The following is a 23,534-nucleotide window of genomic DNA, read 5'->3' on the forward strand; positions in this document are numbered from 1 at the left end:
ATTGCCTTGCTTTTTCTTCCTGGTGCGTGCTCCAACCTGCCTGAGAAGTGTTTACCCAGGCGAGCTATTAGACAGCTATTGCTGTGTTTGCTAAGAGGAAGGGCCGTGCTGTGAGCTCCAGCCGAGAGACAATAGGGAAGAGCTCCAGGACCCTTTAGAGATGGAAAAGAGGGTGGAGGGAGAGCTCCTGATGCACAGCTCCATCCCCTGGTCCATGCAGGTCACTGCAGAAGGCTTCCTGTCTCCCCTGTTCCTGCGGTCCCTAAGAGTGAGCCAAAAATCACTTCTGTGCAGCCATGGGTTGCTCTCCTGACTGAGGACTGTGTGCACAGGGGCTGCACCACCATTGTTCTCCCCCACCGGCTTGTGGGCCACGGGCAGTGTGAGCAGCAGGCAGCCCTCGGGGCTGAGCATTGGCTGTGTGAGAAAGCAGCCGGAATGTGGAGTCTGGCACGCAAGAGGCGCAGTGTGTGCTCCCTGATCCTCTCCCATCTGCCAGTCCCGCCCCGCGTCCCCTGCCAGGCCCTACAAGAGCGATGCTGTGTGACAGCCATCTGTCAGCGATCCAGTGGGTCTGCAGGTGGAGTAGCATTGCAGCCACAGTAGCAGTAGGGGGGTCAATCTCTGCACTGCAGGCATCATTCCTGGGTTCCAACGTGCATCATATACAAGGGATGTAAGCAACTGGGGACTGGAGTGACACCAACTGCAGCATGAGACACAGATGGAGCTTGGTTTCAGTGGTGTGAATACAGAAATCTGTTGGTGCTTCTTCAAACCTGAAATGAGCTGCTGTGAAAGGAGAGATGTCGCTAGTGTCTCATTACGACTGCAGACGAGCAGCACATGCCTGTACTGAGCCACACAGTGTGTAAGGAGCTCATTTGGTTTCCTTCTGGACTTCCTTTAAAGCTCCCAGAGCACAAAGAAAAATCTACCCCAGCTGTGTTCTTTTCATCCTGCTGCCCCATGTTGCTGTGTGGGTGGTTCAGCCCAGGGGAAGCCCATATCCAGGGGGAGCTCAAACCTCAGGGCTCAGGTGGGTCCAAGGATCTTACTAATGCTCCTCCAAGCTCTGCTGGAGCCTCTGGTAAGAAAGGGATGTCCCATGGGGTACATATCAGAGAACAGGGCTGTGTTAGGCCAGGTGCCCACCTGCCAAAAGGCCAAAAAGGAATTTAGAAGAGAAACAGGCCCAGTAAATGGTGAGGAGGTGCTGGGGTCCTAGGTGGGCTCAGACACAGACCTCCCAGCATAGCCCTGGTGCAGCTGCCTCTCCAAGGAGTCATCAGAGCAGTGGGAGGATGTGGTGGGAAGGCAGCACCTCTGCAATTCCTCTTGCATGGTAGTATTCCTTTTTTAAAAACCACCAGCACAGGCAGATCCCTCCTGGGTCAGCTCTCAGGAGATGCTAAGTGTGTGTTTTCCAGGCCTGAGGATTTAACAAGAGCCATCTCCAACAGATGTTGCTGAACATCCTCCTTGGTTACTGACAGAGGGTGGAAATGCTCTCAGTCTCATGTGCCATCAGCCTTGCATCCTGCTTCCTTCCAAATGCCAAGCAGATTTACTGAGAAGCTCTGTCTTTTCTGCATTTTAATAACAATCTCATCATCCCCATCTGCTGGGATTGAGGTCTGCTTTTAGACCTCAAACACTGCCTTGTATTCACTTTGTTCCTGGCAGACACTTTTTCTCCTGATGCATTTTGAGTCTTGCATTTCCTACGCTCTGAAATTTCCAGCTTTGGTTTCTTGGGGCCATGGCTGTCTTCTCTCGAGGAGGAAGCTCCCTTGACATTTGGTTGGGCCTGGGTGATCTGTCTGGGTTTCTTGAGGAGGACCTTCCAGTGTGCACATAATAAATCCACACATCTGGAACTCAGTGAGCTCACTTGGCACATGTTTGGCAGATGCCATGCCAGGCTGGCACAGGAGGCTCAGATCCTCAGCAGCCCCATCCCAGCTCTCCTCCTGCACAGGGGCTGGAAGGAAGGGTGGTCACCATGGGAGGTTCTCTCTCTAGGCATCCCCTCCTCCCTGTGGCAGGCACCCCAACAGCCACATCCCAACATCTGTTCCCACAGTGGAGCAGGAGTCTGGCTCATGGTGTGAAGACAGGCAGGACCACACTGTGACATCTCTCCCCGCCTTCCTGGATACCTCTTCCTGGCTTCACCTCTGTGGTGGTCCTGCTTTCCAAGCATCCTGCCTCTGGCCCTGTCCCTTTCAGGTATGGTTGACCATGACCTTTGGGGGATTTGGCCTGTGCGCAGTGCTGGGATCAGGTCTGGGTGAATGGTGTGCACTCAGGAAGCGGTGTGCAGGATTCAGGAGCATAGGTCTAGAGCCAGGGCAGTGCACAGTGGCTGCTGGGGGTTAGGAGGACACAGGGAAACAGCTGGTCCTGGGTGGTGGGCACTGGTGGTGGCGGCTAGTGATGGGGTAGCAGTCAGAACATTTGTAAGCGTGCTGTTTGCCCTACGATGGCCTTGGCCTCTGCTGCCATGCTCTGACATACTGCTTCCAATGCTATTTCCCTGGTCTGCATGATTATCACCACTGTCCCCTTATCAGCAAACCCAGCCCTGTCTGGGCTGTACATCAGGTAATGTCCTAGCTTCTGTCCTGGCCCCACGTGTGCTGGGCCTCAGCCCTGCAAGCTTGCCCTGACAGCCGTGCACACCCAGCCGTGGCTCAGCCTTCTTCCCAAGCACCTTCCCCTAGCTTGTCCCTGCTCGATCCGGCCCCGCACCGTTTTTGCGGAGGTCCGTGGCGCCAGCCTGGTGTTTTGGCGACTCTCTGGGGATCAATCTGCTCTGCGGGTCCCGCATGGGGCTGGTTTCATGCACGCCTCTGAGGGAGGGGGTTTGCCACCGAGGGACCCCGTACTGCTCCGGCAAATTAGCAGCGTCCCCGGTGTCCCTCCTCCCGGTGCCACTGCAGGCCCCTTTCCTGCGCTCCCAGCGTGGGCTGCGGTCTCCGCAGCAAGAGGGACTGGGCGGCCCGTGGGGACCGGGTTCTCCCTCGGGGCCGGGGCAGGACGCGGAACCCCTGGGACCAAGCCGAGCACCAGCGGCCGCCTGGAGAGAGTGGCCGGCGCAGAGCGCCAGGAAAGGCCGGGCGAGGCGCGGCGGTAGGCGGCCCGGGCGGCGGGGGTGCGGGGCGGGCCCCAGGGGAGGCGGGCCGTGCCGTTCCGGGCCAGGCAGCGGGAAGGCCGTGCCGGGCCGTGGGCAGCGGGACCGGGGCAGCGGGGCAGACGCAGGGGGAGGGGGGAGCCCCGCTCGGAGCAGCCGGCGCGGTGGCTCCGGCAGGTGGCACTGGCCGCCTCCCCCGGCCGCCTCCCCCGCTCCCCCCCCGGCCCGGGCTCCGCCGCCGTCTCGTTCAGTCCGGCAGCGCCGATGCTGCTGAGCGGAGCTGCGGCCGGCTCGGAGCGAGGCGGCGGCGCTGGGGCCGGGGCCGGAGGGGCTCCGCAGTGCGTAGGCACCATGGCCCGCTGGCTCCGCGAGCACCTGGGCTTCCGCAGCGCCAAGCCCGCGCCCCCCGCGCCGCCCAAGCCCGACTACCGCGCCGGGCCGCCGCCGCAGCCGCCCCCGCCGCCCGGGGGCGACGCCGAGCCGTTGGCCGCCGCCCAACCCGACATCGTGGCGGCCTACCGGTTGCAAAAGGAGCGCGACTTCGAGGACCCCTACAGCGGGCCGCCTCCGCCCGCCGCCCCCGACGGGCCCCGGTACGTTTCGCCCAAGCACCGGCTCATCAAGGTGGAGGCGGTGGAGAAAGTGCCCGCCAGCCCCCCGCCTCTGACATCCGCCGCCCCCAGCTCGCCGCCAGCCGGCCCCGAGCTGCCCGACGAGCCACCGCAGGAGGTGAGTGTCCCGGCACGGGCACCCCGCCGCGCTCTCTGGGGTGCCCCAGCCCCATGGCTGGGGGAATACTCTCGTTCACCCCGCCGTATCCTCAGCACCCGCTGCGAGGAGCAGGGCCAGGACCCCTGGGGCAGGTGGACTCCGAGCACCGGGAGCCTGCGGCGGCAGGAGCCACGGCCGAGCTCCGCGTCCCCTTGGGTCCGGCTGCACCGGCAAGCTGCTCACACGTCAGCACCCGCGGCGCTGCCGGGCGGCCCCGGCTTCTCCAGCTGGAGGGAGGTAGATACGTTCCTCAGCAGGAAGTGTCGCTCACTGAGGTGCGGGAGCGCTGGGCCTACGGGCCACCTTCCCCTTTTCCGTCTTGCCGTTTCCTTGCAGCCGAGTGCAGAGGTGAAACCTCCAGCCGGGGAAGGCGCCCCTCATCACAGGACTGCCTCCAGCGGCCTCCGACGCTGGGGCCGGTGTCCCAGGGCCTTCTTCCACTCTGTGCCCAGCGGCGCGGGTCTCCCGCTGCCCTCTTACGAGGGTCTTCCCATGCCCAAGGCCGGCTCCCACCGAGCTGCCGTGCTGCTTTGTCAGGGAGCCTCAGCGCCTCTTTGTCAGCCGGCTTCTCGAGGGGAGAAAGCGGAGCCTGGCTCTGCCAGTATTGAAAAGGACGAGAGAAACGTCCCCAGCGGGAGGCAGGAGCCGGGGAGAAGCTCCCTGTAGGGAGATAGGCTCTGAGCTGAACAAGGACCCGGCTGCGGCCGTTGGCGTCCGGCCTCTTGGTGGAGAGGTTGGTGCGGGGACTGCACAGATAAAGGCAGGAGCCCGCTGGCGCTGCCCCCTGCAAGATGGGGCTTGTCGAGTGAACTCGCGGGATTGCAGATCTGGCTGGTGGGGGGAACGGTGGGTACAGTGATCCCCTCCGTGGTCCTGTGTTGCCGGGCAGCATGTTGAAACGAGCACCGAGCAAACTGCTCGGGAGTATTTTAAGCAGGTAGAAAAACTTGTTGCTGGTGGATCTTGGGAAGTTGCTAATACTGACCAGTTGCTTTTAGGAGGTTTCCGGAGGGGCCTGGCAGAAACCCCCATTTGAGCCAGGATCCTGTAAACTGGCCACTGAGGGCAGCAGAGGAGGAGGGCACTGGCAGCTGCGACCGGAGGTGCCATTGTGGTGATGTGTGTTTGCTGCATGCTTTTTCCCCTGGAACACGTGGTGTGGGATCAGAGGGACCAGGATCAGATGGTGGTCATAGGAAGAACTCAGACTGTGATAGGCAAAGGGGTGAGCAGGAGCTGCAGGGAGTGGGTATTGCAACGGTACAGCCAGGCTGTGCTGGTGTCTGAGGACCGGGAAGTAGCTGGGAATTTTAGAGAAAAAGCCAAAAGCTGGGATGCTTTGGAGGAAATCCCGCTAACAGCACTAGGCCAAAGAAGACCCCTCATGTTATCCAAGGTACATGGTGGTTAATCTCCTGATCTGCGTGTCCCTGTGGAGAGGAGGTTCTAATTCAGGGCTTCAGTATGTGATGGACACAGGCAGAGCTGTGGAGGCTGGGTGAAGCTGGACATAACATGGGAATATTTGATAATGCATGGAACTGTCCATTAGAACAGTTTTCCTGGAGGAGCTGTGGAGGTTCCACAATGAGGAGCATCTCTGTTGGGCTTGAGCACCCTTTGCAGCTTCTGTCTGCTGGCCTTGACATTGGGCTGAGCAGTGGGAGGGTTCTCCAGTTGTTGCAGGGTCACGGTGGTTATCTCTGGAGGTGGTGGTCCAGGAGGATGGAAGTGCCTGCTGGGGGGTTACTGATGCTTGTGGCCCTTGCTCTTGGAGACAACATCAAGTTATCCTAGAGCAGGAAAGGCAGGATGGCCTGAAGCCTCTGCTGAGCTCTTTAAGCCAAGATGATAGTTGTGGCAGGGGGCTCTGTGCCCCCATTCTTGGGAAGAGGTGATGGGCACTGTTCCCCATGTGTTGTGGGGACTGGGAGTCTGAAAAGCCTTCAGGTGTAGGCCTTGAGTTGTGGTGACGCTGAAGGTAAAGGGAGAAGTATGATTTTAGGTAGAGGCAAGACTGCTTTTTACCAGAGAGGGTTTTTTTTTTGCTAAAGATTGACAGTGAAAATCAGCCTAATAAATTGTGCAGCCCTTCCAGGCAGGGAGACTGGAGATGAGCAGAAGTGGAAGGAGCAACTATCAGTTCCTGGCTGTGTGGTTTGGCCAAGGCTCTGTAGTTTGTGGTGGTATGGGCTCTGCGCTGAGTTTGGGGGACTGACCATGTTCCCGGGAAGCCCTGTGTTCACTGTAGCTGTCCTGTCATTTCTGGAGAATTGGAGACAGGGCAGGAGCATCTTGGCAATGGCACCCTTCCTGCCTGGGCCATGCGATACTTTGCTGTCATAGCATGAGTCACATCTTTCTGACTTGTGTGGAATCTGCAACATCTTGTGGGGATGCGCTTAGAATGAGCTCTGCAGTGGCCTCTGCTCCATTAGAAACGCTTGCTGGACATGCTGGGGACCAGCACAGGCCTTTCTCCATCTGCTTGGTCTGGGCAGTGTTTTCCCTGTAGCAGTGGACAAGGCTGGCCCTGTATGGCTCGAGGATACCCTGGAGGGGTGGCGAGGTGGATACCCTGGAGATGTCTTTTCTGCTGCATTTGGATTGAGTGCAAGGAGCAGTGCCGCCAGGATGCAATGGGGAAAGGTGTGATGAGGGACCTCCCTGCATTGGGAACACCTGCACCCACGGCATGCAGTGTGCTTAGAGAGTGGGTTGGGAATCTGTCCTGGGACATGGGGACATCTTTGTCTTGTGCCCACTGTACCCGTCACTGGTGTTTTTGCCGGGTGCGCAGGGTCGGTGCCGCGGGGTGTGGGAACGGCTCGCCAGGAAGCTCTTGGGTGTGTGTCCTTCCTGCAAGAGCCTCCCTGAACTGAGTCATCATGTGCGATGTGGTGCTGTCCGCCCTGCACTCCTCCTCCCGTGCCATGGGTGCAGCCCTGGGCTCCCCGCCTGCCCCAGTGAGCTGCGGACCGGACCTGTTTTGGAAGGCCAGCACTATGTTTGCTTTTGGGTTTGGCTTTGGCATCCACTGAAAGCCAAGGTGCAAGATACATGAAACTGGGAGATTCTGCACCTGACAGAGCGAATGAACTGAGTTTTATATAAGTTAGGGCAGCTCCAACATTAAACAGCAATCTCCCGGGGGACCCCAAGCATGCTTTATCTCCAGGGCAAGATGGGGTGAAGAGCTCCATCTCTACTGCGGCATCTTGGAGAGCCACTGTCTGTCACATTCTGTGGTGGGCAGCATAAAAACCCGGTGATGATGTGGTCCTTCACCTTAATGTTCTTTTGATTTTCTTTTCTTACTGTTGGCATAAATAGTAGAGCAAGGCCAGCCTCAGCATGGCAGCAAGGATCTGGGTGTGCATTGCCACAGCAGATAAATGCATGAAAAACTCCTGTGTGCAAGGAGGACTTGTGTCCAAGTGCCAGAAGTACCTGACTGCTCTCTGAAGGACTGGCCTGCACTAAGAGCTACCCTGGTGGTGTGGTTTTGCATGTCAGGCTTTTGCTTTGCACGTGAATAGTTTGAAATCTAATAGAGCTTGTGCTGTGCATGAGCAGGCGATGCATCAGTACCTAAGCCTAAGCATCTGCATGGTGTGCTGTGATAAGCTGGGTGGTGAGTGGCTTCCTCTGTGATATGGGAGATGAGTGAAGCATGGAAATGCCTGGCCTTTAAAAGAAGCAGGGGGTGTCTGGGGCACCCCACTGAGCTGCTCTGCCAGCAGTCATGGCGCCTGCACTGGGGCAGCGCTCTGTGCACCGTGGCTGCCGCAGAGAGCTTTGCGTGGCTTGTGAAGTTCAGTGCTCAGATTAGGAAATGTCAGAGGTGTAGTTTCCTGGCAACTTTAGTTTGGTCCCACATGCAAGGGCATTAGGAAGCAATCGGTAATTGCATTATCCCTGCCATTTGCCTCCTAAGAGCCCTCACCCATTCCCAGCACTAGCTGCAGCCTCCAGCCTCAGAGCCTGGGATTCTGTTCTCACTTGCTCGATTATGCATCCTGAGGATGCAGTGCTCCTGCAGACAGGAGTTGCCTTCCCACCTTTTCCATGGCTCTCCACAGTAATATCTGACCATTTAAAAACTGAATGGGTTTACATTCTTAGCAGCCTACAGTGGGGAGACTTTGCTCCTACAAAGAGTCATCCTTAAGATAGTGGAGGAGTTTGCCAGTGTGGCAAAACCCAACCAAACCTGGGGGGCTCAGAGACTCGTACCCTTGATCTGAGCCGTTTGCTTTGGGTCTGAGCTAAGCACAGCAAACATTGTCTTGGCTGTGTAGAGCCTGTCTAATTGCTGAGTGCCTCTTTATCCCCCACCAAGTGAAACACCCAATTTTAGGGGTCTCAGCAGAGATGTGTTAGAATTCTCCACCATCCTTTGCTTTCTAGACCTGGAGGCATCTGAGTGGGGACCACTCTGAGCTTGCTGGAGCTTGTGTCCCCCCTTCCTGGGAAGCAAGACCAAAGCACTGAGGAAAGGGCTTTCCTTGGGTTGGGGAGGATGTCTGTTGTGTACAGAGGAGTCTTTCAGCTTCTGAGCTGCTTTGCTGGTGCCCTGTCTTGTCCAAAGTTGCTCCCTATTTATGGGGAGGGAGAGGGAGGGTCCAGGACTGGTGCCAGCAGCAAGTCAGGTCTATGTCTAGCAAAATGCATTTAGGAAATGTTCATGGCAGGTTTGAATGTGGGGAGGTTGGGCTTGGGGTGGGAGGAATGAGCAGGCAATCCTTTTCTGAGTCCTGGAGGGTCAGCAAACTGTGTTTTAAAGCTCCACGTCATGTTTGGAGCCACAAGAGTTCTTTCCAGAGGGTATGTATCGGTGCTGCCTCACAGGTGCTCGCATGTTAAGCCTATGTGTCTGTGTGTGTTGGGACGCCTGCCCGCATGCTCCTGCCTCCCTTGGCACCAGTACGTATGTGAATAAGCGTGCAGGGGACTGTGCTCTGTGGATGTCATTGGGGTGGAGCAAAAGCCTCTTTGCAGCTTTTCAAGGCATGGGTGCCCACTGGACCTCCAGGCTGTTTGGAGCAGCAGGCACTGATCTGCCCTTTGGATCTTGCAGGCAGCAAATGGGAAGTACCTGTCTTGCAGGCAGGAGAGGAAAAGGGTGTTGAGAAAGCAGAGGGGCTTCCTGCAGTGAATTTGCTGTTGCTGTTGCTCATCTCTCCGCTCTATGAGCGTTATGTCCCAGTGACCAAGCATTTGTAAAAGTCACCAGTGACTTAGATTTCCCTTGGGGGATTTCTCTCCAGTGGTGGCAGGCAAAGAGCTGCAGCTCCCCTGGGGTCAGCGTTGTCCCTTGGTGGCCCTGGTGCCTGGCAGAGCCTGAGCGATGCCACATCTCCCTCAGATGATGGAGCAGGTTTCCTGTCTCCTGCTGCAAAGCCAGGGACTGGCTGCTCCTGCAGCCCTGTCCTGGGCCCTTCCTGCAGAGCCAGTGGGAGGTTTTGCTCTTTTCCTCTCATCCGGGGAAGGTTGGTACCCCAAGCAGCATCTGTCCCCTTGTGAGGGGTGAGAGCATCTATTTGCTCCCATGCTTGAACCTCCCCATGTACTCACCCTGGCTGGCAGGCTTTGCTCTGGGGATGATGCTCTGCTGCTCGCTTGTGCTCCAGCATGGAGGAGCTGGCCTTGGGAGAGCTATCCCAGCTCCCCACTGCATTGGCCAGCCCAGAGCGGGAACACTTATGGAGGCAGTGGTGAACTGGAGTGGGGGAAGCCATGTTCCACAGCTCAGAGGGATGTGAAGGCTGTGTGGAGGTGTTTACAGCTCCAGTTCCTGTTCCTTTTTCCTGCTGGCTTTTGCTTCTTGAGGCCATTGTAGGCCATTTTGCGCAGGAAGGAGGAAGAAGTGTTTTGTTTTAAACTGCTTGTGGGAGCTGGATAGGAATGTGTGAGTGGCTCTGGTCTCCAAGGCTGGCCAGGAGCAGGGGCAGCATGGTGGTGAGGACAGACCCTGGCACCAGGTAGGATTAAGCAGCTGCCACACCATGCTTGGGCCATTTGGTTCTTTCTGTGGGAGCTCTGTATAGCTGGCATTGTGGTGGCAAAACCTATCTTGCCAGATGGTCCAGTCTGGGGATTGCAGCCTGGTGGGGGGGCAGACCAAGTAAAGGTGCTTGGGTGCACTAGGACCCTGCTGGAAATGTTGCCTGGCCCTATTTTGAGACCAGCCTTTGGGGCTGGAGGTGGGATGTATTGCTCCAGGCTTTCCAGGGGCTGCAACACTGTGCGATGGAGTGCTCCAGGCTGGGAAGCTGCTGAGATGCCAGAGCAGATGTGTGGCTCCATTGCTGGAGAGGATCAAGCTCTGGGACATGCCTCATATCCTACTTCAGGATCCCCTCCTTTTTGTTAGCAAGAACAAACCTCAGGCATTTTGTGCCATTCCTTTGATGTGGCACTTGAGAGGCTCCTGGTCTTACTTCCTGGTGACTCCTGAAGGAGCCCTGTCTTACGCTACTTGGGACATGTATGGGGATGCTGTGGGGGCCTTGGAGGGAGCAGAGAAGATGCCATAGGCTGTTCTTAGGTCTTTTGTTAAGAAATATCTTCACATGAGCCTGCAGGAGCCCTGGAAAATAACCAGTGAGTTCCCAGTTGTGTCAGTGCAGGCTGACACACCTGTCCTGGGATCTGAGCCCCTTCTCTGCGTTGGGCAAGGAAATGTGGCTGCACACAGAGAGAGTATCTGTACACCATGGTGGGGGTGGCACTGCCGGCAGGCCCATGCCACTGCAGGGGCCTGGCTGGGGCATCTGCATGGCGCTGGCCGTGCTGAGCTGATGGTAAGGGAGGAGGCAGGGCTGCCTTCTGCTCTGCTTGGCTCCATTCCAACTTTCAGGACAAAGGCTGGAGCATTTCCACAGCTGAGTGCCAGTGCTTGGAAAGCCACCAGTCGCCACCACCTGCTCTGCGGGGTGCCATGGTGCTGCTGCTCTGGCTGCAGCTAGCAGAGCTTATGGTGAGGTTTCAAGGGGCTTCAGCTGGCCCCTGATCCTCCCCAGAAAAGGCAGGGAGGACCCTAACCCTTCTACCTTCCCTCTTTCAGCTGGCTGTCCTGGAGGACTATGCAGATCCCTTTGATGCGGCGCAGGTGGCAGGTAGCCAGGCAGGGCTGGAGAAGGTGACAGAAAATGATGGATACATGGAGCCGTATGAAGCGCAGAAGATGATGGCTGGTAAGGTGGAAGGCTCTGTGCAAAGGCCACTCTTTGCACCCCTGGTTGCTTCCATGTCAATTTGCTTGCTGCTCTACTCTCTTCCTTGCAGCCTGAGACAGCACTGCGATCCCCAGACAAAGCAAACCTGGACAGTTGCTGTGGTGTGGTGCGCAGCCACACTGCAGGCAGATTTTCTCAGCTTTAGCCACGTGTGATGGGCTTGCCATAGTCAGGCCACTGACAAGGGTTATCCAGCAATGAAAGTACTTCAGTATTTATCCCTTCAATTTTGCCCCCCAGGACCACGGTGCCTGCCTGCCAGGCTGAGCCAGGAGAGACCTGACATTTGATGCGTCAGGCATAAAACTAAGATGGATGTGGAGCTATTTAATTCAGTTCGGACTGGGCCAAACCATGCCATTGTGCGCTGTGGCCGTGGCCACGGCTTGTTTATGGTGGGTGAGGGGCGAGCATGTGCTCCTGAAGGCATCCCTCCTACTGCTGCAGGGTCACTGTACTGCTTGCATGCTTCAGGCTCTGGCTTTGCTTTGCAGCTCCATGATTTTCCTGGAGTGAGTGGTTTCTGGAAAGCTCATATGGCTTTTTGGACTAGACCATTGCATTTCTTGGAAAAATCAGCCAGTGGTGAAGGGAATGCTTGTGGGAGACTTTTGTTTGAGGGAAGAGCATTTTATTAAACTAACCATGCTGGGTGTTCAGGGAAGAAACCTGGCCTCACTGCTCACAGGGAATTGGGCTGTTGGGTGCTCTGTCCCCATGGACCCTGCTTTGTGGGGCTGCCCAACAGTGGGGATGTTGTACTGTGGGAGAAAAGGCGTCTTGCTGCTGTGGACTGCTCAGGACCCAGCTGCCCAGCAGCTCCCCCATTTCTGGCAGGCACGTGCTGAAGGTTTGGGCAGTGTCCTCCATCGCTGATGCTCCCTACCCCACACTGCCCTCAGGTGAAACTGAGCCCTTTCATCCAGCAGGTCTCTGGGGACCATGGCCGGTGTGTCAGGCAAAAAGCTCATGGTCTTTTCACTCCTCTCTTGTTAGAGATCCGCCAGAAAGGCTTACGGGAGGCTCCTGCCCGGCCGCTGCACCTCTACGACACTCCCTATGAGCCTGTGCTTGGAGGGCTGGACATGGATGGTGACCGCCCAGCTTGCCCCAGGCCCAGGGAGTCCCGGCTGCCGGAGGATGATGAGCGGCCACCAGAGGAGTATGACCAGCCCTGGGAGTGGAAGAAGGAGCGGATCTCCAAAGCCTTTGCAGGTGAGATGGGAGATGAGAGATGGGAGTAGCTGTAAAGCAGCTGATGCTGTGTTGCATTTTGCAGGACGGGAAGCCAGCTCCTTGATGTTCCTTTGTCTTTTGGGGATTCAGTAGTGTTGGCTTTTGCATTTCTGTGGTTCAGGGAGCAGTCATGAACCTGGAAAGGCTGTTTCTTTTCAGCTGGGAGCCAGGCTGGGTGGAGTGGTGAATGGAGCTGCCTTGGCAGACTGTCCAGTGCCCATCTCTTGTTTCCCCTTCCCCCTGCTGGCTGATCAGAGGCTCTGGTGCAAGTTAACCCCACCTGAGCTTTGAATTGCAGAGGTGTGGTTTGACCGTGGGCTCAAGCAAATCCTTCCTTCACTGGGGCAGGAGGATCCTCTGGGAGCCTTTGGCCAGGTGATTGTCCAGGCTCCTGACCTATTTATCTGTGCTGCAGGATCGATGGTGTTAGTGTTTGTTAATGAGGAAATCCATGCTGGGCATTAGCGCTGGCTCCTCTGCCGGTGCTGGCTAATTGCCACATTCTTATCTAGGATGCATTTTAATTGCAGCATTGTATGTTTAAATTGCAGCTGGCATGCACAAGGTGCTCGAGCCAGCAGCAGTTTTGCGCAGAGATGCTGGCAGAGAGAGACGTGGAGTCTTGGGACTGTTTCACCTCTTGGGTTTGGGCTCTGTGAACTGTTTGCTGTCTCTACGCCATGGCATCTACTCATGCTGTGGGATTGCATTCTTACCATTGCACTCGGTGGGTACAGGGTCGGTGACCGTGGCACGCTGTGCAGAGGATTCAGCTTATAGGGCTCCGTCATGAAACACAGTGCGCTGCTGCGTTAGGTTTGTGCTGAGGTGTTTGTGCTCCAGATCTGGGCAGATGAGCTGCCTTGCTTGATATCCCTGTGTGTAGGTGGAGTGTTCACAGGTCTGGCTTGCACGTGGATGCATGTGGGTACTCCCCAGGGTGCTTCAGGCTTGCTCCGAGTCCTGAGGGAGTCAGGCTGCCATGCCCTGGGCCACATTAGGACCTGCTGCCTGTTTTCTTCTGGAGCCAGACCAAGTCCTGCTGTGGCTTGTAGTGCATTTCTCCTCTCTTGCTGTGCCAGAATCTCTCTGCTGGCCCTCTTCCCCTTTGGGGGGCCTGCAAGACCCCTGTTGATGGGCAGCTAGTACCAACACAAGGAAGGAACCAACTGGTGCCTGACAGGGGGATGTGGACCCCATGGGGTGGTTGTGAAGCACCTGGGGCAGGACGGATGCACGGGCAGGACAGATGGCAATGGAATGCTTAGTCAAGGTCCACTGGATGGATGTGTATGTGGGATGGGGGTGATTGCGGGCTCCCCCCTGCCCCAGAGAAGTTTGGCTAGGAAATCTGATGGAGGAGCAAGGTCTCCTTTGGGAGTGTGCCCCATGTTGGGCCTGTTCCTGCTCAGTGCTGTGGATGAGAAGGGGCGGTCAAGCTGGCGTAGGGCTTCCAGGAATTTAGTCCATAGGTGTCATGGTTTAAGCCCAGCCAGTAACCCAGAACCATGCAGCCACTCCCTCACTCCCTCCCTTCTTCCCTCCCAGCTCTCAGAGGGTTTGAGAAGGGCATCAAGAGAATGTAAATACCATGGGTTGAGATAAGAACAGTCCAGTAACTAAGGTATAACACAAAACCACTACTACTAATAAGGGAAATAACAAAGGGGAGAATATAAAACTAAAAGGGGAAAAGGAAAAGAATAAACACAAGTGATGCCCAATGCAGTTGCTCACCACCTGCTGACTGATACCCAGCCTGACCCGAGCAGTGATCTGGGCCTTCCAGGTAACTCCCGCCAGTTTTTATACTGAGCATGATGTGCTGTGGTGTGGAATGCCCTTTTGCCTAGTTTGGGCCACATGTCCTGTATCTGCTTCCTCCCGGCTTCCCATGCCCCTCCTCACTGATAGAGCATGAGGCCGGAAAGTCCTTGATCGGGCTAAACATCACTTAGCAACAACTAAAAACATCGGTGTGTTATCAGTGTTGTTCCTAGACTAAAGTCAAAAACACAGCACTCACCAGCTACTAAGGAGAAAAATGACTGCTACAGCTGAACCTAGGACAACAGGTCTTTCCCGCAACAACTGCACTCCTTCTCTGTGGGCCTGGTGTTGGTGATGGTTTTTTTCTAAACTCTTTTCTTTCTCTCTTCCCCTGCTAATCCCCCTCTCCCCCCATCCAGTTGAAATCAAGGTCATTAAAGACCTGCCATGGCCACCGCCAGTGGGACAGCTCGACAGCAGTGAAAGCCCCGCGGACAGTGAGGCTGGTGCCTCCGTCCCTCCGCAGCATGGCCAGCCCGGCTACGAAGACGCCAATGGTGGGTCTTGGGTGACAGTGGGTTATCCAGGGGGACTGTCTGGTGCTCACCATGACCAAGATGCTGCAACTCTTTGATCTTGCCCAGACCTGGCAGAGCTCTGTCTGCTTCCTGTGCTACTGCCAGACACCCACCTTTCTCCTCCGCCTTCCCCCAGCTGCTCCTGTCCTGTTCAGTTGTCCTGTGCTGGATGCCAGACATTTGTCCTCACCTCTTCTGCATCTTCTCTAGCTCCGTGATGCCTCTTTGCATGCATTGGTCAGGCTGTACCAGGGCATTATTTGGTGGGAGAGTTACTACCTTTTATTCTCTTCTCCTTGCCTCCAAATTCCCAGTGTTTGATGGTTGCTTTTACAGTCTTTTTGACAACTGCTCTGAGCATTTAGCTGATGTTTTCTTGTGACTCTTAATATCCACATCCCTTAAAGGTGTGGTAGCAGCTAATTCAGATGCAACCGCTGAAGTTGAGGTTGTTTTTTCCCCTTGAGCCTCACTTTGTCATTTACTTCTGCTCTGTTTCCTCCACTGTGTTATTACCTTGCTGCTCAGTGACAGAAGATCCTTCTGGATTCTTCACTCATTTTTTCTATCCTGAACAGCTATATCTCCCAGGTATGCTCTGTCATCTCAGGTTTGCGTTGTTATGAAGCCTTTTTTGTGTGTGCTAGTAGCAGAGCCACCCATATATGTCCTCCCTTGTACTCTGCTGGCAGCCTGGCTTATGAAAGCCAAATATTGCTGCTTCTCTTTTAACCTCCTATTAAAATTTTAAGGATGTTGCTCTTACGCTGTGGTGAATGTGGATTAGGGTTTTGCTAAGAGCATTAGGTGGGGGCTTTGTTGAAAACCACCCACACTCTTGGGGTTGGGCTGCTGCTCTTGTGGTGGACCTGTGATACATGACTTTTCCTCTGCACCCCAGCATGCCATGTCTGCCTGTGTTTCACTAACACTGCTCCTGGTAGACACTGTGACATGCCAGCTGCAGATGGCTGATTTCCTTATCTGCAGTTACCCAGGTTTCTGCATTGCTTCTGGAGAAAAACCAGTATGGCTTTTGGTGTCTCCCAGGTGGGTTTGAGCATGAGGTTGCACGTGACAGCTGATTCTGCTGCTGATCATAGTGAGACTTCAAGAGTGATGCGGCTGCTCTACTGTGGGGCTATGAGCCAAACCTGCAGTGATGCTACAAACTGAGATCAGTCCCAAAAGAGAGACGTCTTGGCAGAGGGAAACTTCCTGATCTTCCTGCAGTGAATGCAAGTGTCAAGAAAAAATAATTTCTTTGCTCCTCAGCCTGTTCTCTTCCCCCATCATTTATTATCCCGGCAGTCACTCTGGCACACATCCTGCCCCAATGAACACATTAGTTTGACATTTTACCTGGTTTTAGCAACAGAGTATTTGCCTTTCCCCCCTCCCCCGCCCCGACTTGCTTTGTTGTGTTACGTTTATCTTGTCAGAGTTTTGCCTCATTTTCTACTTTCCCTGTCTGAGGGTGACTTGAACTTCTTGAGGGATGTCATCTTCCTCCTAGGGGCTTGTTTTTAATATCCTGTTCAATCATGCACATGCCTCTGCCTCTCTCTGACAGGTGCAATGTATTTCTTCTGAGTCATTAACATGATGACTCTGTGCCACCAGCACACTTCACTGGTTTGATTTTCTGGCTTTTTAGTGATTGCCCAATTTTTAGGGTGATGAGTTTAAATTGAAGCCTGGATGTTATGTATAAGGGCAAGCCTGGCCAGTGAAAAGCCAGACCACTGCAGAGGCAGGGCTTGTCAAACCTTAATGCCGGGCACCTCTTTCCCAAGCTCTTTCTCTAGGGATTTTAAGCCATGCTATGTTGCAGAGTCTTTTGGCTGGGTTTGCTTTCAGCTGCCTTTTCTCCTTGTTGCTGGGAAGCTGATGACCTGCTCACCTGCGCAGGGCCCAAACAAGGTTTTCCTCAAACAGCCACTGTAGAGGATGCCCTGCTAAAAAGAACATCCCTCCCAGGGTAATATTTTGCCTCTGCCCTGCAGCATTGTGGCCTCATCATCCTGTGCTTTTGCCTCCCCCTTGAGCAGCCAGGGAGCATCAGGAGGGGGAAGTTGCCAGCCTGGAACATCCCACTCTTCCTAGGAGCTGCAATGCCTGAGCTCAGCTACCTCCAGGGAGACTGTGCCTCCATGCACCAGCCACTGGCAACCTTGCATCAAGGCAGCTCTGCCTGATCGATAAGTCATTTGTGTGATGGGGCCTTGTGCTGTAGGGGTGCAATAATGAACTCTCTGGAGGAGGGAGAAACAATACTGTTAATGTTGAAATCATCCCACACAGAAATAACAGTCAATAGGAGGCTGCGTCCCTGGGGCACATCTCAGTTAATCCCCTGCTGCTTGCCAGGCCATTGCACATTGTTGAGGCAGGACGGCCAGTGGCTGGGCCAGTGCTGGGCAGGCAGCTGCACTGGGAAAGCACCTTGCAGTCAAAATGTCCCCTTCATTCCTTGGGGAATTATTTTTTTCACCTCAGGAGATTTACTTGTGACAGCAGAAATGTGTCCATCATTTCCAAACGGACTGACCTCTCCAGCTTCATCTACCCACTCCTCATGTTTGTTTGTTTTTCCCCAAGCTTGGAGAGCTTCTCCTTACTGCTTCTCATGTAAATCTACTGCAACAGGTGAATCTCGGATTGCTTTTCAAAGAATCATTGCCTGGTTTGGGTTGAAGGCACCTTAAAGCTCATCCAGTTCCAACCCCTGCCATGGGCAGGGACACATTCCACTAGAGCAGCTTGCTCCAAGCCACTGTGTCCAACCTGGCCTTGAACACTGCCAGGGATAGGGCAGCCACAGTTTCTCTGGGCACCCTGTGCCAGCGCCTCAGCACCCTCACAGGGAAGAGTTTCTGCTTAAGAGCTCATCTGAGTCTCCCCTCTGGCAGGTTAAAGCCATTCCCCTTGGCCTGTCCCTACAGACCCTTGTCACAAGCCTCTCTCCAGGTTTCCTGTAGCCCCTTTAGGCACTGGAGCTGCTCTAAGGTGTCCCCTTCAGGAGCCTTCTTTTCTCTAGGCTAAACCACCCCAGCTCTCTCGGCTCTCCAGAGCAGAGCTGCTCCAGCCTTCATTTTGAAAAAAGGGAAAAAGCTTTTGAGGCTTGCCTGGAAAATAATTTCCAGGGGCTCAGGTGCTGTGAGAACCTCAGTCCTGACATGGCGGGGACTCAGCCTTGTCTGTCTTGGGGCACTGCAGTGAACATCAGTCCAATAGCTGCTCTGCCCTGCCCTCCCTTGCTTAGGACAAGGGGACAGGGCAGCGCAGTGTGTCCCAGCATGATGTGACATGGCTCTTTCTGCTGACTGTCCACATGGGGAAAGCTGTGAGCCCAGCCTGTCCGCTGGTCCTCAATGCTGGTGTGACGTGTGTCTGTCTTGTAGGTCCATCGGAGGGGCTGGGGTATGGTCGCACTTCACCCTGCAGGGAGGAGAAGGCCAGGGCTGCCCTGAGGCATGGCTCCAGCAGTCTAAAAAGCATGAAGACGCTCATCACCGAGCCTGGCCCCTTTGTTGGGGAGAGGATTGACCCTGCCCTGCCCCTGGAGAGCCAGTGGTGAGTCCTGCCTGCTGTGGGTGGCTGCTCCAGGATCCTGGTGGCTGCACCATGCTGAGCCCCGGGGCAGACCTATTTCTTCCTTTTTCCCTGGCATCACCTTTCTGCCTGCTTGTCCGTCCTGCCCCTCCTGCAGTTGTGGTGTCCCCATGTGCCCCCTGAACCCCCCTGAGCTGCCTGGTGGAATCCCTGCCCCTTGTCCCCCATCCCTAGTGGTGCCACCCACATTCCTCCTCCTAAACAGTGGCTGCTGTCCCTGGGGAGGTTCCAGCAGTGCTGAATTGCAGCTGCCCCAGGGCAGGGTCCTTCCTGGGGTGTCTGTTCTGCCTGGCACATCTGGTTCCTCTTCAACCTTCAGCTGGTACCATGGGGCCATCAGCCGGACGGATGCAGAGGCTCTGCTGAGGCTGTGCAAGGAGGCCAGCTACTTGGTGCGCAACAGCGAGACCAGCAAGAATGATTTCTCCCTCTCCTTGAAGTGAGTGAGCCCAGATGAGGCTGGGGGGTGGTGGACCCACCGCAGAGGTGACTTGGTAATGTAGGTGACCCTTCATGGATGGGTGCCCCATGCAAACGTATGCCTGTGCTAATGGGGTGATTGAGATGACCATGGTCAGAAATGGCTGGAATACAAAGTCTGCACTTCTCTGTGGTGTGTCACAGGCTTCTGGTTTGGTGCCTGGCAAAAGTATGTCATGGGAAGGCTTGAGGATCTGGAGGCATGCTGCTCTTCCCTTGGCAGTGCTAGTAACCCCTCAAACAGATAAAATTATGTGCCTCACTGCTCACTTGAATGTGTCTGGTTACAGCTTCCAGCTCTGGCTTGTCACCCTTTTTTTTTTTTTTTTTTTTTAGCTTATTTTCATGAGAAAAGAAAGTTTGTGTGATCTGTTCATGGAGATGCAGGTACCCATCCCTGCCTCCCCAGCCCATGTAGTCATTGAAGCTGTTGCTCAGCAGCACTGTAGAGAGGGAATTACCCTGTTCTGGTTCCCCAGCAGGAAAACCTCACCCTTCGCATTTTATACATACATATATATATATATATATACATCTATATATAGAGAGAGAGCTTGGTTTCTGCTTGGGTTTTTTGGGGGGATCTTTGCATCCTCCCTAAGTTTTCCAGGTTCTCTGAGCACCAGAACTGCATGAGCATCACCACGTGTCTCCTGCTGAGGAAGGGGGGAGCTGCCCAAAGCTCTTCAGCTCTTTTGTGATTCTTGGGGTGTGAGATGAAAGCTGATACCTGTCCTGAAGATGATGATGGATTATCAGATGCCTTCTTGCCCTTCTGCTGGATGACTATTTTAGCTCTTTTCCTGGCAGATGTGGAAAAAGTATTTATTGAGCACTTTAGTCATCTCTGCCCAACAACAAGCCACATACTCCTATGCTTTTCTCAATATACTTTAAGTTTCCTCAGTGCTTTCTGTACCTGCATTGCTCCCTGGTGGTTTCAGCCTCCTGTTTATTTCCCAGTGACACAACTGTGAGTTAGATTGCTCTGTCTGTCTTTTCTTCCCCTTTTATTTCTGCCTTCAGCACCAAGCAAGGGCCAAAGTTGAGGTTGGAAATATTCTTTCTTCCTTCTGCAGTTCTAGATTTTGAATCGAACAATGACTCCCTCCTTTTCTTTATGGTTTTTCTTTTTTTTTTGGTCAGAATTTGTACTGATGTTTTAATTTCCTCAATATTTGTTCCTTCTATGGCTTGCGAGCAATTTTGAAGCAACATTGAAGCAACAGCTTCTGCTGGCTGGCTCATCTTTGAGGCTGCAAGAGGTCCTCTTGGCCATCACCTTGTGGGTGGCATAGGCCAGCATGTGTGGTGGCATTTGGTTGTTGATGGGGCTTCATCCTTCAGCAGCATGGATGTCCCTTTTCATCACCTCTCTACAAGCCAGTCACACATTTCTTTCGGTTTTGTTCCTTACTTCTTACTAGCCGTCCTTGGCCTTGTGACAAAAAGGGCCAAATCGTGTTCTCAAACAATATGTATATCTAGGATATGTCCTTTCAATGGTGTCCCTCCTCCCCAGAGGAGACTGCAGCGCATCCAGGAGCTGCTCGGGCATTACCTGTCTGTCAGCTGTGATTGCAGTGAGCCCACAGCCCCAGGAACATGATTTTTACTCCACTGCCTTTCTCTATAGAGCCTGTTCAAGGAAAATCCCCTGGGATGCTTTTTATATACCTTTAAGCTGTCTGTCTGCATTTCTATTATTCTTTTTTTTGTTGTTGTTGAGGAAGGAGGCGCAGCATAGGATACGGTCTGAAAGAGAGCTCCCATGCTGACCTAAAGCCCTTTTGTGCTGCTTTAAAGGAAAATATGCACTAGAGAGAGCAGTAGGAATGCTGTACCCATAGTGTGTCAGGTTGCCGGAAGGATTTAGCCCTGCCATGACACTCCTGGCTGGTCGAGGCTGGGCAGCCCCACATTGCCTGTTGTGAACAGGGTTGTAATGTGAATGCCTGAAACACTTGGAGAATTAATCCCTCCTGGATCGCACCTCTGTGAGCGTGGCTGAGGCCATGCTGCAAAGGTTTGGGTCCTTTCTCATGTCTGTAAGGTGCTCGGCAGGAACAGTGGCTGCCTCTTATCTTCCTCCCACCCCTGCTACTGGCTCCAAGCCTGTCGGGTTTGCAGCATGCTCCCTCAGCCATGTCTCCAGGGGTCTGATCTAGGTCATGTCCCTGAGCTTGTGACAAAGACCTCTGGACGAAATACAACCAGCATCACCTCTCTGTGGATCCATGTGGCAGTGCTCTGGCTCCAGACCGGCACTGACCCAGCACCAGGCTCCCGCACCCCTCCCACCTGCCAGCACAGGCAAGGGCTGGGTCTCCCTGCAGACGGTGCAGTGCTGAGGGCAGCATCCATGGGCAGCTCCACGTGTTAGTGCTGCGACCATATGTGTGCATGCAGGTGCACCTTCACAGGTGCCATGCATGGGGCAGCCCTGCAGCTCTTCCCTGCATCCTGCCACTGGGATGCAGGATGGGGCCAGCTATCGCTTTTCCTTGGCTCCTGGCAGGGGGTTGCGGCTCTGCCCTCCCGTGGGGCTGGCTCCTTGCCTCTCAACTCTAAATGGATTGCAAACCCATTCTGCTAATGCAGCTGGGCTGTCCATTATGGGTACTGACTCCAGCTGGGGGGAAGGGACTGGCCTGCACAGCGCTGGAGGCTGCTCAGCATTGCTGATGAGGTCCTGTCTGCTTTTAAGTCATCAATATTTTGCCTTAATGTGCATTCCAGATGCTGCAGACAGGCTGTGGCTCTCCTCAGAGACGCAAATTAATAGCAACAGGGCCATTAGCCCATCACTTGGAATCAGTGCTCATGGCAGGATCTGACTGCACAGCTTCATATGGCTCAGTGCCTGTGCTGCACCAGGAAATGGCCTCACTACACTGAGTGGGTTCTATGGAGTCCTCAGTGTTGGCATTTAGGGGGATGGGGGACCAACATGCTGTGGGCTGAAGGAGAGAATCCTGTTTTGCCATGGTGAGACTGGAGATAGGTGAACTGAAGTCCTCCTGTGTGAGCCTTGGCAGTTGCAAAAGGGGCTTTGCCACATGTGAGGGGCAAAAGCTGCTGCCCTACGTCACCCTGCAGTGAGAGTCCCAGCTGCTCCTGCCTCCACATGCCTACCCCAGCCTCTGCACTGTTCTTGTCCCTGGATCAACCCCTCACACCCCTCTGCATGGCCATTCTCCCTTGGGGGCACACAGCTGTGACCTCTCCCTCATGTTGTGGGCTTTGTGTGGGGTTGGCAAGAGCAGGATGGTATGGGCAGGGCCATGGTTGGGTTGCCTGTTTCAGGGTGGGGGAGATGTCAGGAGTTGATGGGAGGCTGGGGCCAGCTACACCCCTAACCCTGCCTTCATGTCTCCTTGCAGGAGCAGCCAGGGCTTCATGCACATGAAATTGTCCCGGACCCAAGAGAACAAGTACGTGCTGGGTCAGCACAGCCCACCCTTCGACAGCGTGCCAGAGATCATTCATCACTATGCGAGCCGAAAGCTGCCCATCAAGGGGGCTGAGCACATGTCCTTGCTCTACCCGGTGGCTATCCGTACCCTATAGTACTCACCATCCACGAACCAGGCTCCGGGCTGGGTGCATCTGAAACTGGTCCGTCTGCAGGGCCGAGCACAGTCGCACTGACTACCGGGTCTGGACCAGCAGCTCACAAGCAGGGCACAGCCAGTGCTGTTGGGATTGCTGCAGCTGGACCCTTCGTCCTGCTCCCTTGGGGGGCTCTTGCACGCTGGTTTGCCGGCTGGGATGGCTCCAGGGGGAACCCGTGCCTGAGGAGCTGAGAGGGGCTCGCTGGCTGCCCACTGCCCTTGCCTACCTCCAGGCAGAGCTCAGGACATTAGGACTGGAGCTGGGGCCTTGGAGAGGCAAGGGAGGGGGTTATGTGTTGGTAAAGGGAAAGAAATCAACTGGTAGCAGGCATGAGGTGCCACCACGACAGTGCCTGGCTCTACCCATGGGAGACAGAATGTCTGTGCCAGCAGGCAAGAAGGCTGCCAGGGACAAGCCTACCAGGAATAGCGAGACATGGCAGGCTGGGCAGGCTGTCCCTTCCACCCCCCACACTGTGCTCAGCACTCTCTGCCATCCTTTGCCAAATGTACACAGTGACAGCTCTCAGCTAGGCGTGCAGCAACGCTGCCTAATAAAGCGGTGCATGCTCACCTGCTGCTCCATGCATCCCACCACCCTAAGTGGGGGGTCAGTGTGCCAAAACAGCGGGAAGGGGGATTTTATCATATGAAAGCTTGAAGTGAATTGCTTTTTCCTTAACTCTTGCACACACGGGTCTTGAAACCTGTGTGCCTGAGTGGTCCAGCCAGCTTACTCATCTGTAACACAGGGAACATGGGAAGCTGGTGGTCATGTCCTTGCTATGTCTTTGGGACACTTTGTGGGCAGCAAAGTGGACTTGCCCATTATTCCCTGTAGAAGGGGGTGCTTTTTGGGATCTTTTTGCCTCGTTTTCCTTCATCTTTTGTAAGCCTTAGGCAAAATCCCTGAATTCACAGATCTCCTGTTCTCCTCCTCTGGGTATTTACTGGCCCCAGTCTTGTTCTTTGTCTTCCTGTTACCTTGTCTTTGAGCTAGCTTGCTCCTTTACTTCATTTGGCTGAAGCCTATGTGTGATGCTCTGTAGCATTTAATGCATACCTTGCCTTTTAACCTTGTTCCTGGTGTTGC

At 54.8% G+C, this 23,534-nt stretch overlaps 1 protein-coding gene across 3 annotated transcripts; it reads left to right on the forward strand.

Moving 5' to 3' along the window:
• The first annotated feature begins 3,257 nt into the window (after positions 1-3,257).
• On the forward strand, positions 3,258-22,504 carry SHF (Src homology 2 domain containing F). 3 transcript variants are annotated; one of them, XM_061447465.1, is made up of 8 exons: positions 3,261-3,865; positions 10,977-11,106; positions 12,145-12,363; positions 14,574-14,711; positions 18,137-18,308; positions 18,667-18,786; positions 19,164-19,214; positions 22,211-22,347. In XM_061447465.1, the coding sequence occupies exons 1-7, from the start codon at positions 3,401-3,403 to the stop codon at positions 19,174-19,176; spliced, it is 1,257 nt and encodes a 418-aa protein (XP_061303449.1). In that variant the 5' UTR covers positions 3,261-3,400; the 3' UTR covers positions 19,177-19,214; positions 22,211-22,347. The 3 variants fall into 3 exon arrangements, with proteins under 3 accessions (XP_061303448.1, XP_061303449.1, XP_061303447.1); XM_061447463.1 differs by lacking the exon at positions 19,164-19,214 and having other exon boundaries at positions 3,268-3,865; positions 22,211-22,504; XM_061447464.1 differs by lacking the exons at positions 14,574-14,711; positions 19,164-19,214 and having other exon boundaries at positions 3,258-3,865; positions 22,211-22,504.
• Positions 22,505-23,534: the final 1,030 nt, after the last annotated feature.

The sequence above is a fragment of the Pezoporus flaviventris genome, unplaced genomic scaffold (genome assembly GCF_033815535.1).
Source record: "Pezoporus flaviventris isolate CSIRO_AGI_PZ_B2104156 unplaced genomic scaffold, CSIRO_AGI_Pfla_v1 ptg000006l, whole genome shotgun sequence".
NCBI lineage: Eukaryota > Metazoa > Chordata > Aves > Psittaciformes > Psittacidae > Pezoporus > Pezoporus flaviventris.

Excerpts from the sequence above, each read along its gene's own strand:
- SHF (XM_061447463.1), top strand. The coding sequence starts at position 3,401 with ATGCTGCTGAGCGGAGCTGCGGCCGGCTCGGAGCGAGGCGGCGGCGCT. Across the intron at positions 11,107-12,144 it reads AGCGCAGAAGATGATGGCTG|AGATCCGCCAGAAAGGCTTA; the intron begins GTAAGGTGGAAG and ends CTCTCTTGTTAG. Across the intron at positions 18,787-22,210 it reads GATTTCTCCCTCTCCTTGAA|GAGCAGCCAGGGCTTCATGC; the intron begins GTGAGTGAGCCC and ends GTCTCCTTGCAG.